Source organism: Rhinolophus sinicus, chromosome 2, assembly GCF_057876585.1.
Source record: "Rhinolophus sinicus isolate RSI-liver-muscle chromosome 2, RSI-T2T, whole genome shotgun sequence".
Taxonomy (NCBI): Eukaryota; Metazoa; Chordata; class Mammalia; order Chiroptera; family Rhinolophidae; genus Rhinolophus; species Rhinolophus sinicus.
In genome coordinates, this window is record NC_142502.1 from 147,252,616 (window position 1) to 147,268,561 (window position 15,946).

A 15,946-nucleotide genomic window follows, 5' to 3' on the forward strand; every position below is an offset into this window, starting at 1 on the left:
GCGCTGGATCTGAATTATCAACAAAGAAACAAAACTCTTACTTTATGAAATTAAGGTTTGAATCTGATAATATTCTCAGCCTAGACATTTATTTTAATCTCAAAAACTTCCTTCAGCAGTTCTTAACACTGTTGAACAGATTTCTCAGTTTTGAACAAATATTACTCCACTATTATATGGGTCCAGGCTTAGTAGTAATGGCTGTAGTCACAGGAGAAAGACAACAAATTTCTTTATTTATGTAGTTTTCTTACTTTGTGCTGGCATTTGGGTTTACGCAAAAGCAGCTAATATTTAGCACAGGTTAGCGAAGTAGAATGTCGAGTCCTCATAGAAGATTCCCTGTTGAGACCCAAGGTGAGTTATGTTTGATTTTAACTTAACAGTATCCTGCTCAGCCCTCAGCTCTTTGTCTGAGGTAGTTATGTCAAACATAATACCTTTTATTAATTTCAAAGTGACAAAGTCTAAGGAATTTTAATAAAGAATCCAATAGAGTCATGGGATTTATTTTACTAACATGCATGGAGAAGTGCAAATGCATTGTTGTATAATACTACTTTAAAATATACTAACATTAATTCATTTTACTGGTGGTGGACATTTAGGCTATGATAGTTAATGTGGTATCAGCATTCTTTGACATGTCTTTTGGTGCACATGTGCATGCATGCATTTTATTTGGATATATGCCTAGAAGTGGAATTTCTTGATCATAGAGTATGCATATATTCTTTTGCATTAATGTAAGGTCTTCTTAAGTGATTGAATTGATTTATACTCCCACTAGGAATATGAAAGTGCCCATTGCGCCACATCCTTGCAAATACCCGATGTTCTAATTCTTAGAGATTTCTGATGGAGGTATAGTAGTATCATTGTAGCTTTATTTCGTATTTTTAATGACTAATGAGATCGAGCACAGTTTAAGAGGCATATTAGCCATTTGGATATTTTCTGAGAAGTTTAATTCCTTTGGCAGTTTTAAAAATCAAATTGTCTGTGTTTTCCTTACTGATACATGGAGATTCTTTATATGTTTTGGATATAAGTCCTTTGTCTGACTTAATGTATAATTCATAAAAAAAATTGTTAAAGTTAGTGTTTTTATTTATGGTTGAAAAAGTCTTTCTTACCCTTAGTTCAGGAAGATATTTTTCGACATTCTAGAAGTTTTGTTTACTTTCACATTTTGATCTACAGTTTAATTGAAATCGATTTTTGTGTATGATATTGGGTGAGGAATAAAGATTTCTCTTCTATATATAGATAACCATTGGTCCTAACACTATAGCAAAGACAAGCCTTTCCTCTTTTTTTTTTTTTTTTTTTTTGCAGTATCATTTTTGTCATAAAACAAGTGTCTTTAAGTGCATGGGTCTGGGATCTCTAGCTTATTCCATTAGTCTATTTGCTTAATCTCATATTATTGGCACACTACCTTAATCTCTGGAGCTTTATAAGAAGGGTTGCTTTCTGATAAAGACAGTTCCACCTCTGTCATTTTTTAAAAATTGAAGTATAATGGACATAAAATTATATTTAGGTGACAACATAATGATTTTGATATTTTTATATATTGCAAAATGATCACAGTAAGTCTAGTTAACATCCGACACCCATTCATAGTTAACAAGTTTTTTTTTCTTGTGATAAGAACTTTTAAGAACTATTCTCTTAGCCACTTTCAAATATAGAATACAATATTACTAGCTGTATTCGCCCTCCTGTACGTTACGTACTCATTCCTTGTCTTTTTTTTTAAACTGAAGAACATATATTTGTTTTTCACCAAGACTTTTATCTTGAGGACATAACTGCATCACCAACCCCCCCTCCAGCTTGAAGAAGGGTTAGTACAGTGAATGTTATAAAGCAGGCACGAACAGTTTTTGAAGGTCTGGAACCAACATTAACTGACAAAGAACAACTTCCATCTAAATAATCATAGAAATCTTTAAGTGAAAAAAAGAAAGAAAAAAGGGTGTGACCAACATTGACCAAGAACCTCACATTTCATCTAACACATTCAATCCTGGCTAGAGTGTACAAAAATGGAAACAGGAGTACTATAATACAGAACTTGCACTATAGCATGCTGTACACACCTGTGTTCCAAACGTACTTCCATCCCCTTCATGCTTCCACCACAACTATTTTCCTGCCTTGGGCCTGCTGACAAAAGAGCACGTACGAGGTCTGACAATTAAGTTCGCGAACTCATCCTAGGAAAAGTGCTACTACATACCTCATTGCTGAGTATTTCTATGGTCATCTTTGAAGTACTCCCCTTGGGAAGCTATGCACCAATGCCAGTGTCTAGTCTACGCTTCAAAGCAATTTTGAAACTCTTTCTGGAATGGCCATCACAGCTGTCGGCATATTGTCTTTGATGCCCTGAATGTCATCAAAATGTCTTCCTTTCAGTATTTCCTTTATCTTCGGGTAAAGAAAGAAGTCATTGGGGGCCAGGTCAGGTGAGTAGGGAGGGTGTTCCAATACAGTTATTTGTTTACTGGCTAAAAAATTTCTCACAAACAGTGCTGTGTGAGCTGGTGCATTGTTACGATGTAAGAGCTCCTTCGGGACCATTTTTGCACACACCTTTCTCATGCCAAGATTTTCAGTTAAGATTTCCCTAACTGCTATGCTTCTCACAGTCAGCGGATGATTTTGATGCACAATTTGATGAATTTTTCCAGTGTTTTTGTCAATTGTGCTCATTACTGCCCGCTCTGACCTCGCTTCATCAGTGGCGCGTTCTCTCCCCTCAGAAAAACATTTAATCTGTTTGTACCCTGCAGTTCTCTTCTTGGTGTTATCCTCATAAACTTGGACTAACATGTCCCTGATATCACTTCCACTTTTGCCAAGTTTAACAAGAAATTTAATGTCTGTTCGTTATTCTAATTTAAGCTCAGACATCCTCACAACTGCACACAAAAACTAGAATGAATGCCACTCAGCAAGACACTGCCACACGTTGACACGAACACAGCTGTGAGACACTGATAAACCAACGTTATTAAACCTTACCAAGCTGTTTGTACAGTCCTGCCAATGTAAGCACACGGTGGCAAGTTCATGAACTTAATTGTCACACCTTGTAGATCTTGAATACAGTCTTCGTTATAAGGCTGGTACTTCTGGGTATCAGCTCGGTGAACAAGGCAGCTGAAGTCTGCCAGATCATCAGTAAAATCAAGCAGTTGATATCATATGTGATAGAGGGGCTGTTGGGATTCATTCTCTTCAGATCTTCTTCATACATTTTACAAATGCCTTCTATGCATTCAAGTTCTTTTGGCCTCTTGGTAGGCTGTACCAGCAAAATGGTGTGAGACATTCTGCCAGACTCTTTTGCTGCAGCTTCCATCGACACTGCCCTCCCTGTATTCTTAGTGTTTTGTCTCTTCTTGGAGGTTTGCATTTGGAATCATAGCCTAAATTTCTGCATGTAAATTTTTTTGGGTTTCATTGAATCCATAAATCAGTTTGGGGAGAATTGTTGTCTCTGCAATATTGAGTCTTCTATATAGTACATGTGTTTTTATTTACATGTTCTTTAATTTCTCTCATAACTTTCTGTGTTCTGTATAGAAGTGTCATATGTCTGTTATTTTTAAACATAATTTTTGATGCTCTTGTAAAGAGAATAGTTTTGAAAACTATTTGTTCCTGGTACATAAGAAATATTGTGTATATGTATAATATAGCTTATATATGAGGTGTGATCAGACAATATGGTGAATGTTTAAATAAAAAAAATGTATTACAGTAAAAGACACATTGCCATTGATCCCCCTCAAAATACTCCTCCTCGCTTCGAACACACTTATCCCATCGTTCTTGCCACTTTCTGAAGCAGTTTTGGAAGTCCTCTTTTATGAGGGTCTTTAGTTGTGCTGTTGTGGCTGCCTCGATGTCCTGAATCACTTCAAAACATTTACCTGTCATGGTTATTTTGACTGTTGCATGGTGCCAGATCTGGTGAATAAGGTGGATGAGGACAAGACATAATGTTTTTATTTGACAGAAATTACCATATACCAGAGGTGATGTGTAACATGGGGCGTTGTCATGATGGAGGATGAAGTAAGACACTCATGAAAGACGACTTCCAGAACTGGTTCAGAAAGTGGCAAGAATGATGGGATGTGTGTTCGAAGCAAAGGGGAGTATTTTGAGGGGGATTAATGGCAATGTGTCTTTTACTGTAATAATTTTTTTTTAAATTGTGGAATATTGGGGAACAGTGTGTTTTTCCAGGACCCATTAGCTCCAAGTCAAGTTGTTTTCAGTCTAATTGTAGAGGGTGTAGCTCAGCTCCATGTGAAGTCATTTTCACTCTAGTTGTGGAGGGCACAGCTCACTGGCCAATGTGGGAATCAAACCGGTGACGGTGTTATGAGCACCGTGCTCTAACCAACTGAGCCAATTGGCCGCCCATAAATTTTTTTTTAATTTAAACATTCACTGTATTTTGTGATCACTTCTTGTATGTTTATTTATTTGTATTAACTTTCTAAGCAGAAATCTTGCTAAAGTAGTTAATACAAAAAAGTTTATCTGGACATTATTTTGGATCTTCTATCATACCATCTTAGAGTAATCTTGATTTTAATTCTTCCTTTCTAATCCCATGCCTTTTAATTACTTGGTTGCCTCTTTCACTGTCTAGGGTCTTCAGTTCAAGTTGAATTGAAGGCATTCTTGTTTTGTTCCTAGTCTCAGAAGGAAAAGTTTTTACATTTCACTGTTAGAATAGTATTCACTATAGGACTTATATAGATATCTTTGATTAGATTAGAATGAAGCCATATATCCTGTATTTGCAAATTTGTTCTTAATTTGTATCCTTTGCCTTTGTCAAGGCTTAGTATCTTAGTTTGTTGTTAGATGATTTGTTTAGGATTTTTATTCTTATAGTTAAACTACTATGAGAACAAAACTATAATGTAAGCACTTTAGACTTAGAAATGGGTTGGAATATCGTGCAGAAAAAAGTAAGGGAGCAGATTTATCTTAGATTAGAGTACTTTCATTTAGAGGTTAATTCAGTAAAGAGTTGTTGATAGTAATCAGTGTGTGCGTATAAAATATATTTGCCTAATTCACTGCTATAGTATTTGGGTTGCTACCATAGAAAGGTATAGAGTAGCATGTAGTAAGATGATATTACTTGGATGGATGATTCCCTTTTCAGCAAGAAGTTAATACTAATTCTTCAGATTGGTGTGTGTGTGTAGGTTAAATTACTTATAATCTGTTATGTGTGTAATCGTATTTCTAAGTTTATGCTTTTCAGAATAGACAAAGTGTGTGTAGTTTTAGAGGAAGCAAAATAGTAAGTGATCTTGTTTTTAATTAAAGTTAAAGACATATGTATTTCACATATTCATTATACATTAATGCCATCTTTGTTTCTTTATAGATTAGAATATGGCTACATATTCCTGCTGTCATGCAGCACATTATCCCTTTTAGGACCTATGTCATCAGGTAAGTTTATAAAATCTTTTGTCTGATTATCATTGTAATATATTTAAACAATTTGTAATACAGTAAAGAATTATATTGTGTGTGTGTTTTTTTAAATACTTAAAAAAAATTTTTTATTGGGGAATATTTGGGAACTGTGTGTTTCTCCAGGGTCCATCCCCTCCAAGTTGTTGTCCTTCAATTTTGTTGTGGAGGGCGCAGCTCAGCTCCAAGACCAGTCACTGTTTTCAATCTTAGTTACAGGGGGCGCAGCCCACAATCCCATGTGGGAATTGAACCGGCAGCCTTGTTGCTGAGAGCTGGTGGTCTAACCAACTGAGCCATCCGGCCGCCCCTCTGGCAGCTCAGCGGCAGCTCGTTGTCTTCAATCTAGTTGTGGAGGGCACAGCTCACTGGCCCATGTGGAAATCGAACCAGCAACCCTGTTGTCAGAGCTCGCGCTCTAACCAATTGAGCCATCTGGCCGTCCCAAGAATTATATTGTATTAAAGTCCCTGGCATTCACATTCTCTAGAGAAAATTTTATTGGGCAGTTTGGTGTATAGTATTCTGAATGCGTGTGTAGGTTTCTGTTTAATGTTTACTTTTAAGCGATTTATGTTGGACTTTTTTTTTTTTTTACATAAGTATAGAAAAACAAAGATTAATAATGGTTATGTGGTATTCCACTATATTTAGTCAACAAGTACCTATATACTATTTATTATAGTCTAAGCACGGGATATAGTGGAGAAGAAAATGTTTCTCCTTTCATGCCATCTATACAAAATAAGTAAATGATATAGTTCATCAGACGATGAGTATTACAGAGAAAAAGAGCAGCAAAGGTGAATTGAGAGTTCTAGAGGATAGGTCACAATTTTAAATATCTAAATATAGAGGTGGTGACAGTTGAGTTTTGGAAATCTCAGCCTAGGAAGGACACCTGTATAGAGGATAGAGAAAAAATTGTATTGATTAGACTTAGAGTATGAACTGTTTTAGTTCTAAGATTGTATTTCTTGATATAATTGAAAGTTTATATATTTTTTATTCATTAGAAACATTTGAATGCCTATTAATTTCCCATTACTGTTGGAGTTATTGGAGGAAGTGTCAGGAAAAGGAACAGATAGTGAGGAATTCTCTGCAAGTAAAGTGATGTGATAGGGGAAATATGAGGCCTTTCTGAAAGGTGACATCTGAAGAACATGAATCAGCTAATCAAATGGTAATTAGAAGGACATATTCCAGGTAGAAGGGACATGAGGGCATAGGCTTTGAAGTTGGAAAGAGTATGACATATTGGAGAAACTAGAAGCAGACTGGTGTGGAGTATAGTGTGTAAGGGGGAATAATTACGATTTGAGGTTGGATAAACAGGGGCAGATTATTCAGGACCTTCAAGCCATTAGAAGGAGTTTGGAGTTAATTTTAGCAGTGCAACTCTACTGAAGGGTTTTAAACAGATGATTCATGATGGTTTTTAAAAGATCACTTTGGCCTTTAAGTGGATCATAAACTATAACAGGTAGGAGACCAACTGAAAGGTTAATGTAGTCCTGGAAAGAAATGATGCTTACTTGTGCAAGGATTGTTTGTGGTGATTTTTGAAAATTTAATGGATATAAGTGAAAAATCAACAAGATTGGTAATTGTGCAGTTTAAGGAAATGGGTAGTATCATGGGTGACAGTTACCCCTTCACCCCAATTTCTCTTTTGTGCTGTGGATGTCATTAACTGAGATGTGAAAGACTGGGCGACTTAATTTGAGATGCCTGTGGGTCGTTTAAGCGGCACTGGTAGATTGAGAGTATAAGCCTGTGTAAGCCTCAGAACATCATTATTAATTTAGGAGTTGTCACATAAATGCAGCACCTAAAAACCATGGGAGTGAATGAGGTTGTCTGGGGAGAGACTGTAGACAGAGAACAGAAGTGAGCCTAGGACGTAGTCCTGTGTCAGTTTGCTTTTGCTGTGTTAGAAAACAGCCCCCCAAAACAGTGGCTTGAAATAATAGCCATTTATTGTTTCTCACAGTTCTCTGGTTGGCTAGTTCTTCTGATCTGGGCTGACTTGGCTGGAAATGATGCTCTAGGATAGCATCACTTTCATGTCCCGTGGTTGGCAGGGTGATGGTCTTGATGGAGAAGGGAGGCTTACATATGTCCCACAGATGCTAGGTGTCATTTGGGGTATTGACCAGGTCTCTCATCCAGCAGCTAACCTGGGCCACTTGTCTTGGTGGTGGAAGAGTTCCTAGCGAAAGAGGGCAAGCTCAGAGGCCTCTCAAGTTTCTGCTTATGTCATCTCTTAATGCCTCATTAGCCAAAGGAAGTTTCATGGCAAAGCTTAGATTCAAGGAAGTAGAGAAATAGATGACACCTCTTGATGGAAAGAGTGGCAAAGTCATGTTATGTTGTAAAGACCTGTATAAAGTGATGGGAGGAATATGGGGCCTTTTTGCAACCCATAGGAGCCCTGATGTTGAAAAATTGGATATAGAAGAGAAACCAGCCAAATAGAATCCGTAGGGCCTGAGATTAAAAACTAGTGGCTTATGATTTTTAGAAGCCAAAACAGAAAAATGTTTTAAAATGTACACATTTAGAAGAATTTTGGCTGTGTGAGGAATAGATACACTATTTGTATGAAGTTAGCTGAAATTTGCTAAAATTGGAGCTGATGGCTACTAGAAAATAGTAAAGCTGTACTGGAGGTGCAGAATCCTATGGTAAATGACTCAGCTCTTCGCAGTTTCTGATTTAAATTGGCCTCTCAGCAAAGAACATACTGCCACAGGTCATAATCCTTGAAGCATCACTTAGAAATAGTTTAAGTTGGGAATGTTAATCCCAGGACGCTAGCTTCTACTGTACTAAACATTTTGGAGATAGGGTGCAAAAGAATGTTATTGAATTGTTGAGTGGTGTTTAGAAATATTTTGCAAGTTTATGTGTGTGTTTTATTTCTGCAACATTTCAGGTATTTATGCAAGCTCTCTGATCAGGAGTTAAGACAGAGTGCAGCTCGCAACATGGCTGATTTAATGTGGAGCACAGTGAAAGAACCATTGGACACAACATTATGTTTTGATAAAGAAAGCCTAGATCTTGCATTTAAGTACTTCATGTCACCTACTTTGACTATGAGGTTGGCTGGACTAAGTCAGATAACGGTAAGCTATATTTTATTTTTGGTCATTTTTTTTATTTACCTTTCAGACAATCATCATCACCATAACAATACCTTCTGTGTTTCTCCGAAAATAACACCTAGTCGGACCATCAGTTTTTAATGCGTCTTAAAGACTCAGTATTATATTATTATATTATATATTATGTTATATTATACCTGGTCTTATATAAGACCCACATATTATATTATATTATATTATATTATATTATATTATATTATATTATATTATACCCAGTCTTATATTAAAATAAGACTTGGTCTTATATAAGAACCGGTGTTGTGTTGTGTTGTGTTGTGTTGTGTTGTGTTGTGTTGTGTTGTGCTGTGCTGTGTTGTGTTTTGTTGTATGATATTATATTATATTAGACTCAGTCTTATATTAAAATAAGACCCAGTATTCCATTAAATAATTTTATATTAAGACTTGGTATTATATTATATTGTATTATGTTACATTTATTAAATATATATTATATAATATATTATATTGTATTACATTATATTATGTTATATTATATTAAGACCTCGTATTATATTATATTATATTATATTATAATTTTATATTATACCAGATCTTATATTAAAATAAGACAGGGTCTTATATTGGTTTTTGCTCCAAAAGACACATTAGAGGTGATGAGCCAGCTAGGGCTTACTTTCCGAGAAACATGGTACTACTCTTGGAGCACTGACCTTATGCCAGTCATTGCGCTAAATATTTTTTTACATGCATGACTTTATAAGGTCCTCATAGAAATAGTTTTCCCTATTTTGAATATGAGGAGACTGAGGGTTAGATTTGGATATTATAAATAGTAACAATTCATTATCCAGGCAGAAGCCATAGATTAATTCGCCATAGGCCAAATTTGACTAATAGAAATGTTTTGCTTGGTTTGCACAGTAGTAAATACTGTTTTAAGTAGGGAGAAATATGTCTTACTGACTTCTCGTGTGGAGTGTAGTGGGGTGGAGAGGAAGGCTTGATATCCTAGAGCCTGTATTCTTGCATAAATAATTTTCTAGAGCTAAGTAGTTAGCTGCTTTCCTTAGAATGGATATGATTTCTCTGATTTATCAAGGTCTCCATTAGGTTTACTTCTTTCTATTTGTTGCCTGTTTTTGTAATGTAGTTATTCTGATTTTACCCATATATTGGACTTTGTACATACAGAAAGTAATTGGTGACATTTTGTAAAATTAAATCTTAGATGTGTTTATCTAGAGGGCTTTTAAACCCAAAATTCTATGTCTGTAATGCCATATTACTGCTGCCTTGTATTAGATTTTAGTGTTTTTCCCTTATTCATTTTTGTTTTCTGTAGGATGAATAGTGGAATAAAGCATAAGTATTACTTGTGGGATGAATTTATTTCAGCTTTTAATATGATAAAGAATATAGCCAGACTACTTGGGAGTTGTGTGTGTATCTGATTATCTATCTTAAAATTTATAATTTTGATTTGGTTATTAATTATGATCTACAAATATCAAACCATGTTTTTTGACCATTGCTAACATGTACAAGAATAATTTTGGGGAAAAACTTTGAAATTTTTTTTTTTTTTTTTTAGAATCAACTTCACACCTTCAATGATGTGTGCAATAATGAATCATTGGTATCAGACACAGAAACGTAAGTAGGAGCATTATTTATACATAAGTAATAGCATTTTAATATGTGGCTTTTTATATGTTAAATATAATTGTGACTTTATTAGATTTGAAGTGTTTACTAGAAATTCTTTGCCTTGCGGATTCATTTTTAGTCTTGATAACAAGCTTTCAAAACAATATAGCAAAACATTTCTCCATGTTTTTGAAATGCACATACCAACATTTGCACAAGATGCAAAGGATACTATTTATACAGGAGAATTTAGTAATAAAGAGTATGGTACTGATAGTTTCAGAAAGCACACTTAATGCAGAAAAAGAAAAGACCACATTCAATACATTTTGTGGGGTAAAACCAAGTTAATGAAGCTCATGTGTGAAAAGAAGTAGTTTTATAGGTTAGGGCTTTTCAAGTTCTTAGAAATACTTATATATTCCAATATTTATTCCATTTAATTGTCCTTCCAGTATAGAAATCAAGTTTTTCATCTTAGTTGGGTGGTAATATCTTATGCCTGAACAGAGTTATAAATTAAGATGTTAGAAAATTCATACTTATACGAATGAGTCATATTTTTGCTTTACTGTAAGTTTTGCGCATTAATCTTAATTCTGCCCTATGGAGTTAATCTCAGTTGAAACTAGCCCATTATGAATGTGAAAACCAGAGATTACACCTCTTTATTCTTTTCCTTCTCCAGGCTAAAGAGTTTTTATTCCTCCAATTTTTCTTCATACGGTACAGTTTTTAGATTTATCACCAGAGCAGTGCAGTCATTTACCTCTGGCATCATTCTTTGTCAGTGTTTCCCTTAAAATGTGTTGTCCAGAACTGGTAATAGATTTTTAAATTCTGAGTTATGCTAAGAGTATTATTTTGTATCTTCAGAACATTACATAGACCATATCCAATGTAAGTAAAACTGCAGCTCTGGATTTCCTTTTTGACCCCTCACTGACCTCCATCCCCCACCCTCTCAACACTGCCTAATAGAATCTTAAAAATGCTAGTGCAGCAATCCCCCCTATTGCGCCCTCCAAATCCCCCTAAAAAAGAAAAAATAATTCGGGAAACATTAGTGCAATAACTGCACACATCTGGGCTAGGTGGGTCTTTATGTTGATGAAACAGTGGATTGAGAGTAAGAAGGAACTCCATTTTAAAAAGTATAAGGAATACACATCCTATAGAAATGGTTAAGAGAAGAGGAAAGAGAGTACAAGTTTTGAGGAATAATGAGTAGAGATAGTTTAAATTGGGTAGAGAAGGGTGTGTATAGTGTGAGACAATTGGAGCAAATAGAAAAAGTGTGATAAATATTCTTGAAGCCTGTGAATTGGGTCTTTTTTTAAGCCGTTTTATTAATGTATAAATACTGTACATATCATAAAATTCACCTGTTTCTGTAAGGAATTTTAGTAAATTTAGAGTTGTGCAACTATCATCACAATTCCATTCTAGAACAATGCCATCACTTCAAAAAGTTCCTTTTTGTCCATGTGTAGTCAGTCCTCATTCTTATTCCAGCTCCACTAATCTACTTTGTTGCTATAGATTTGCTTAGTTTGGGCATTTCATATAAATGGAATCATGATAGTGGTCTTTTTTATTCGGCTTCTTTGAGTTAGTATACTGTTTTTCATGAGGTTCATTCATGTTGTGTTGTAAACCAGTAATTGATACCTTTTTATTGCCGAATAGTACATATTACATTATGTACATATAACACATTTTGTTTATCCATTTACCAGGTGATGTATATTTTGATTGTTTTCACTTTTTGGTTAGTATGAATAATGCTGCTTTAAACATTTGTGTACCAGTCTTTTTGTGGACATATGTTTTCATTTCTCTTGGTAGATACCTAGAAATATAATTGTTTGTATGGTCATTTTCTGTTTAACTTTTAAAGAAACTCAAAATATTTTCCAATGTACCTGCATTATTTTACATTCTTACTAACAACGTATGAGGGTTCCAGTTTCTCCCTGTTCTCACCAGCATTTGTTATTATCTGCCTTTTTGATTAAAGACATGCTAGTGAGTGTGAAGTGGTATTTCATTATGGTTTTAATTTGCATTTCCCTAATAACTAATGATACAGAACATCTTTTTTTGTATGGTAATTATCCATTCTATTTCTTCTTTGGTGAATTGTTTGTTCACTTTTTTGCTTAGTTTTTATTGGATTATTTGTCTTGCTTCATGGACTAGCATATGGTCTGTACCACAGAATGTTCATGTGTGCTTAAGAAGACTGTTTATTCTATGGTCTGAAGTGTTCTGTAGATGCCTGTTAGGTCTGATGAGTTTGTAGTATTGTTTGCCTTCTACATTCTTGTTGATTTTTTGCCTACGGTAGTTGTTCTTCCATTATTAAAAGTAGGGTGTTGAAGTCTCTAACTCTAGTCAGCCTCACTGTGGATTTTGTACTTGTGAGTTTGTCTATTTGCTGCAATTTATTTGTAACCCCAAAATCAATACTTGTGGTGCTTTTACGGTCATTTGTGGAAATGCATAGAGCAATAAAAAATTGGAGTCTCCCAATGTGCACATTCTCAAGTCCAAAAGGCGATGCTGTGTGTTCTTGTTTTAGCGCTAGTACGGAGATGATCAGAGGACAGAAATAGTAGGAGGCAGTGTAGTGTAGTGCAAGAAGCTCTGCTCTGGAGCCACTTGGATGGGGTATGAATCCCAACTCTAGCACCTGTTAGTGGGACAGTCTCAGGCAAGTCACCTCAACACTTTGGAACCTCATTTTCTCTTGTAAAATAGAGAAAACAGAATCTGCTAAGATAATTTGTTTTTAGAATTTAAGATTCAAGGGTTTGTGAAGTATTAGTTAATGCAGTGCAGCTACTTTATGGAATATAACTGCCATGACTGACAAGAATTGGTTGTATTGTCTTTTTCTCCCTTCAATTCTGTGTTGTGTATACACACACACACACACACACACACACACACACACACACACACCCCACCCCCCCATGGGATAATATTCAGCCATAAAAAAGAATGAAATCTTGCCATTACGACAAAACAGATGGACCTTGAGGGCGTTATGCTAAGTGAAATAGTCAGATAAAGACAAATACTTTATGATCTTACTTATATGTGGACTTTAAAAAACAAAACAAAAACATGAAAAGACCCCAATCTCACAGATGCAGAGAACAGATTGGTGTTGTCAGGTGAAAAGGGGGCAAAATGGGTGAAGAGGGTCAAAAGGTACAAACTTTCAGTTGTAAAATCAGTAAGTCATGGGGATGTAATGTACAGCACAGTAACTATAATCAATACTGTATTGCATATTTGAAAGTTGCTAAGAGAGTAGATCTTGAAAGTTCTCATCACAAGGAAAAAATATTTTTGTAACTGTATGGTGACTAATGTTAACTAGACTTCGGTAATCATTTTGCAATATATACAAATACTGAATCATTACGTGTATGTTGCATACCTGAAACCAGAATAATGTTATATGTCAATTATGCCTCATTAAAAAACTGAGTTTTTGGAAAAAGAGGACCAAATACAAGAAAGCAACACCAAGAGATAATTTTAATACCCAAGTGAGAGCCATGTCTCTTTTTTTTTCAGAGGAAGTGGGGCAGGGGGTAGGGAGGAAAGGATGCCGATAGCCTGATGGCAATTTTCCATAAGGGGAAAAGCCTCCCTTGCATTGCTTTGGTGGAGCTGGGAACTTCAGAACAAATCTTAGTTCTGTGAAGCATCTGTCTTTAAAGGAGTTCTGCAAATGGATTGTCGAACAGATTGTTTACCTAAAGTTATGTAAGATTTGCATTTAGTCAAACCCTCTGTCTTCTTCTAGTCAAAGGCAAACAGCAAGTCACGTTGCACTGTCATTTCTTCTAACGAGAAACTACTCTAGGATACACTTGATGCTAATGCCATGCTCTTTTTACCCATTAAAGCAGTTGGTAATAATAATTAAAAAAAGATTCACGGTTTCAGTATTAGCTAATTCAGTGTAGCGACTTCATAGAATATAACTGCTGTGAGTAACAAGAATTGTCTGTATTGTTTGTCTTTTTTCCCTTCAATTCTGTTGGTTTTTGGTTCATGTATTTTGGGACTTTTTGATAGGTTCATGTATGTTTAGATTTGTAAATGTTCCTGGTAATTTCATCCTTTTATCATTATGAAATGTCCCTCTTTGTTTCTTTAAAACGTTTTTTAGCTTAAAAGTCTGTTTTGTCTGATGTTGGTATAACCACTGTAACTTTATTATGCTTACTATTTTCATAGCATATCTTTTCCCATCCTCTTACTTTCAACCTATTTGTGTTTTTGGATCTAAAATATGTCTCTTGGAGGCAGCATATATACCTGGATTTAAAAAATCAAGTTATATTCTCTGCCTTCTGATTGGATTATTTAATCCTTTCTCTTAATGTTTATCTATAGTAAGATTTATGTCTCATTTCCTATTGGTTTTCTTTGTATTCTGTCTTTATTCTTTTGTCTTATTTTGCAAGTATACCATTTTAAGTCCATTGATTTCTTTCTTTTTTTAATGCTTCAAAAATTCTTTTCTTAGTGTTTGCTGAATGGGCTACAATATGCATCTTAATTTATTACTGTCGACTTCGGATTAATAGTAACTTAATTCTAGTAAAATATGGAAACATTGCTCCAGTATAGCGCTATTCCTTTTTTTCTGATCAGAAGTCAGCTTTTAATCTTATTGTGGTTACCTTGTATGTACGTGCTTAATTCTTTTTTTCTTGTTGCTTTCAAGATTTTTCTCTTGGTCTTTGGCTTTTAAAAGTTTTACTGTGATGTGTCTAGGTGTGCATTTCCTTGCTTTTATTATCCTGTTGGCATTTGTTGTCATTTTTGAATGTGTAGATGAATATTTTTCAAATTTGGGACATTTGGCCATGATTTCTTCAAAATTTTTTCATGCTCCCCCTACTCTTTCTTGGGAGTCCCATTATAGGTATATTTCCAGAGCCCTGAATGGTTGTTATTGGTAACATTGTCTAATTTTATGCTTGCTCAATTGTAATTACAGTTCTCAGATATCATAAAAGTCACTGGGTGTCCTTTTAATGTCCTACAAGAAACTGAAGAGATGTAGTTTATTTTTTAGAATTATTTTTAGTTGAATTATTTTTTGTATGTTATGCAAATCAGAGAGTTGAGTCATGGATTTTTAGCTTCTGTAGGGCTACCCAGAAATAGGTAAAATATATCATTAGTAGTTTTATTTTAATGTTTTACCTTTTGAGGCCCATATTATCTAATTCATAGCTTTCTAAAAAAAAAATCTTTAGAGTAAGTTTTTTTGTTTGTTTAATTCTTCTATGGACAAGCCACATACGGGAAGAAAAATATTTGCAAAAGGCTTTTTTGACAAAGGACTGTTACCCAAAATATGCAAAGAACTCTTAAAACTCAGCAGTTAGAGAACAACAACCTGATTAAAATATATGCCAAGAACTTTACAGACACCTCATGAAAGAAGATATGCAGATGGCAAATAAGCACCTGAAAAGATGTTTCACATCCTCTTTCATCAGGGAAATGCACATTAACATTACAGTGAAATTCCCTTACACAGCTATTAGAATGGTCAAAATCTAGAACACTGATCCCACCATATGCTGACAAAGGATGCA

At 34.9% G+C, this 15,946-nt stretch overlaps 1 protein-coding gene across 2 annotated transcripts in view; it reads left to right on the forward strand.

Moving 5' to 3' along the window:
- Positions 1 to 15,946, forward strand: part of USP34 (ubiquitin specific peptidase 34) — a 205,895-nt gene that overhangs the window by 45,013 nt on the left and 144,936 nt on the right. For both annotated transcript variants that reach the window (XM_019717509.3, XM_019717506.3), the window contains exons 6-8: positions 5,435 to 5,502; positions 8,468 to 8,660; positions 10,255 to 10,316. In XM_019717509.3, coding sequence (XP_019573068.3) covers positions 5,435 to 5,502; positions 8,468 to 8,660; positions 10,255 to 10,316 — 323 coding nt within the window. The remainder of the gene's footprint in view (positions 1 to 5,434; positions 5,503 to 8,467; positions 8,661 to 10,254; positions 10,317 to 15,946) is intronic.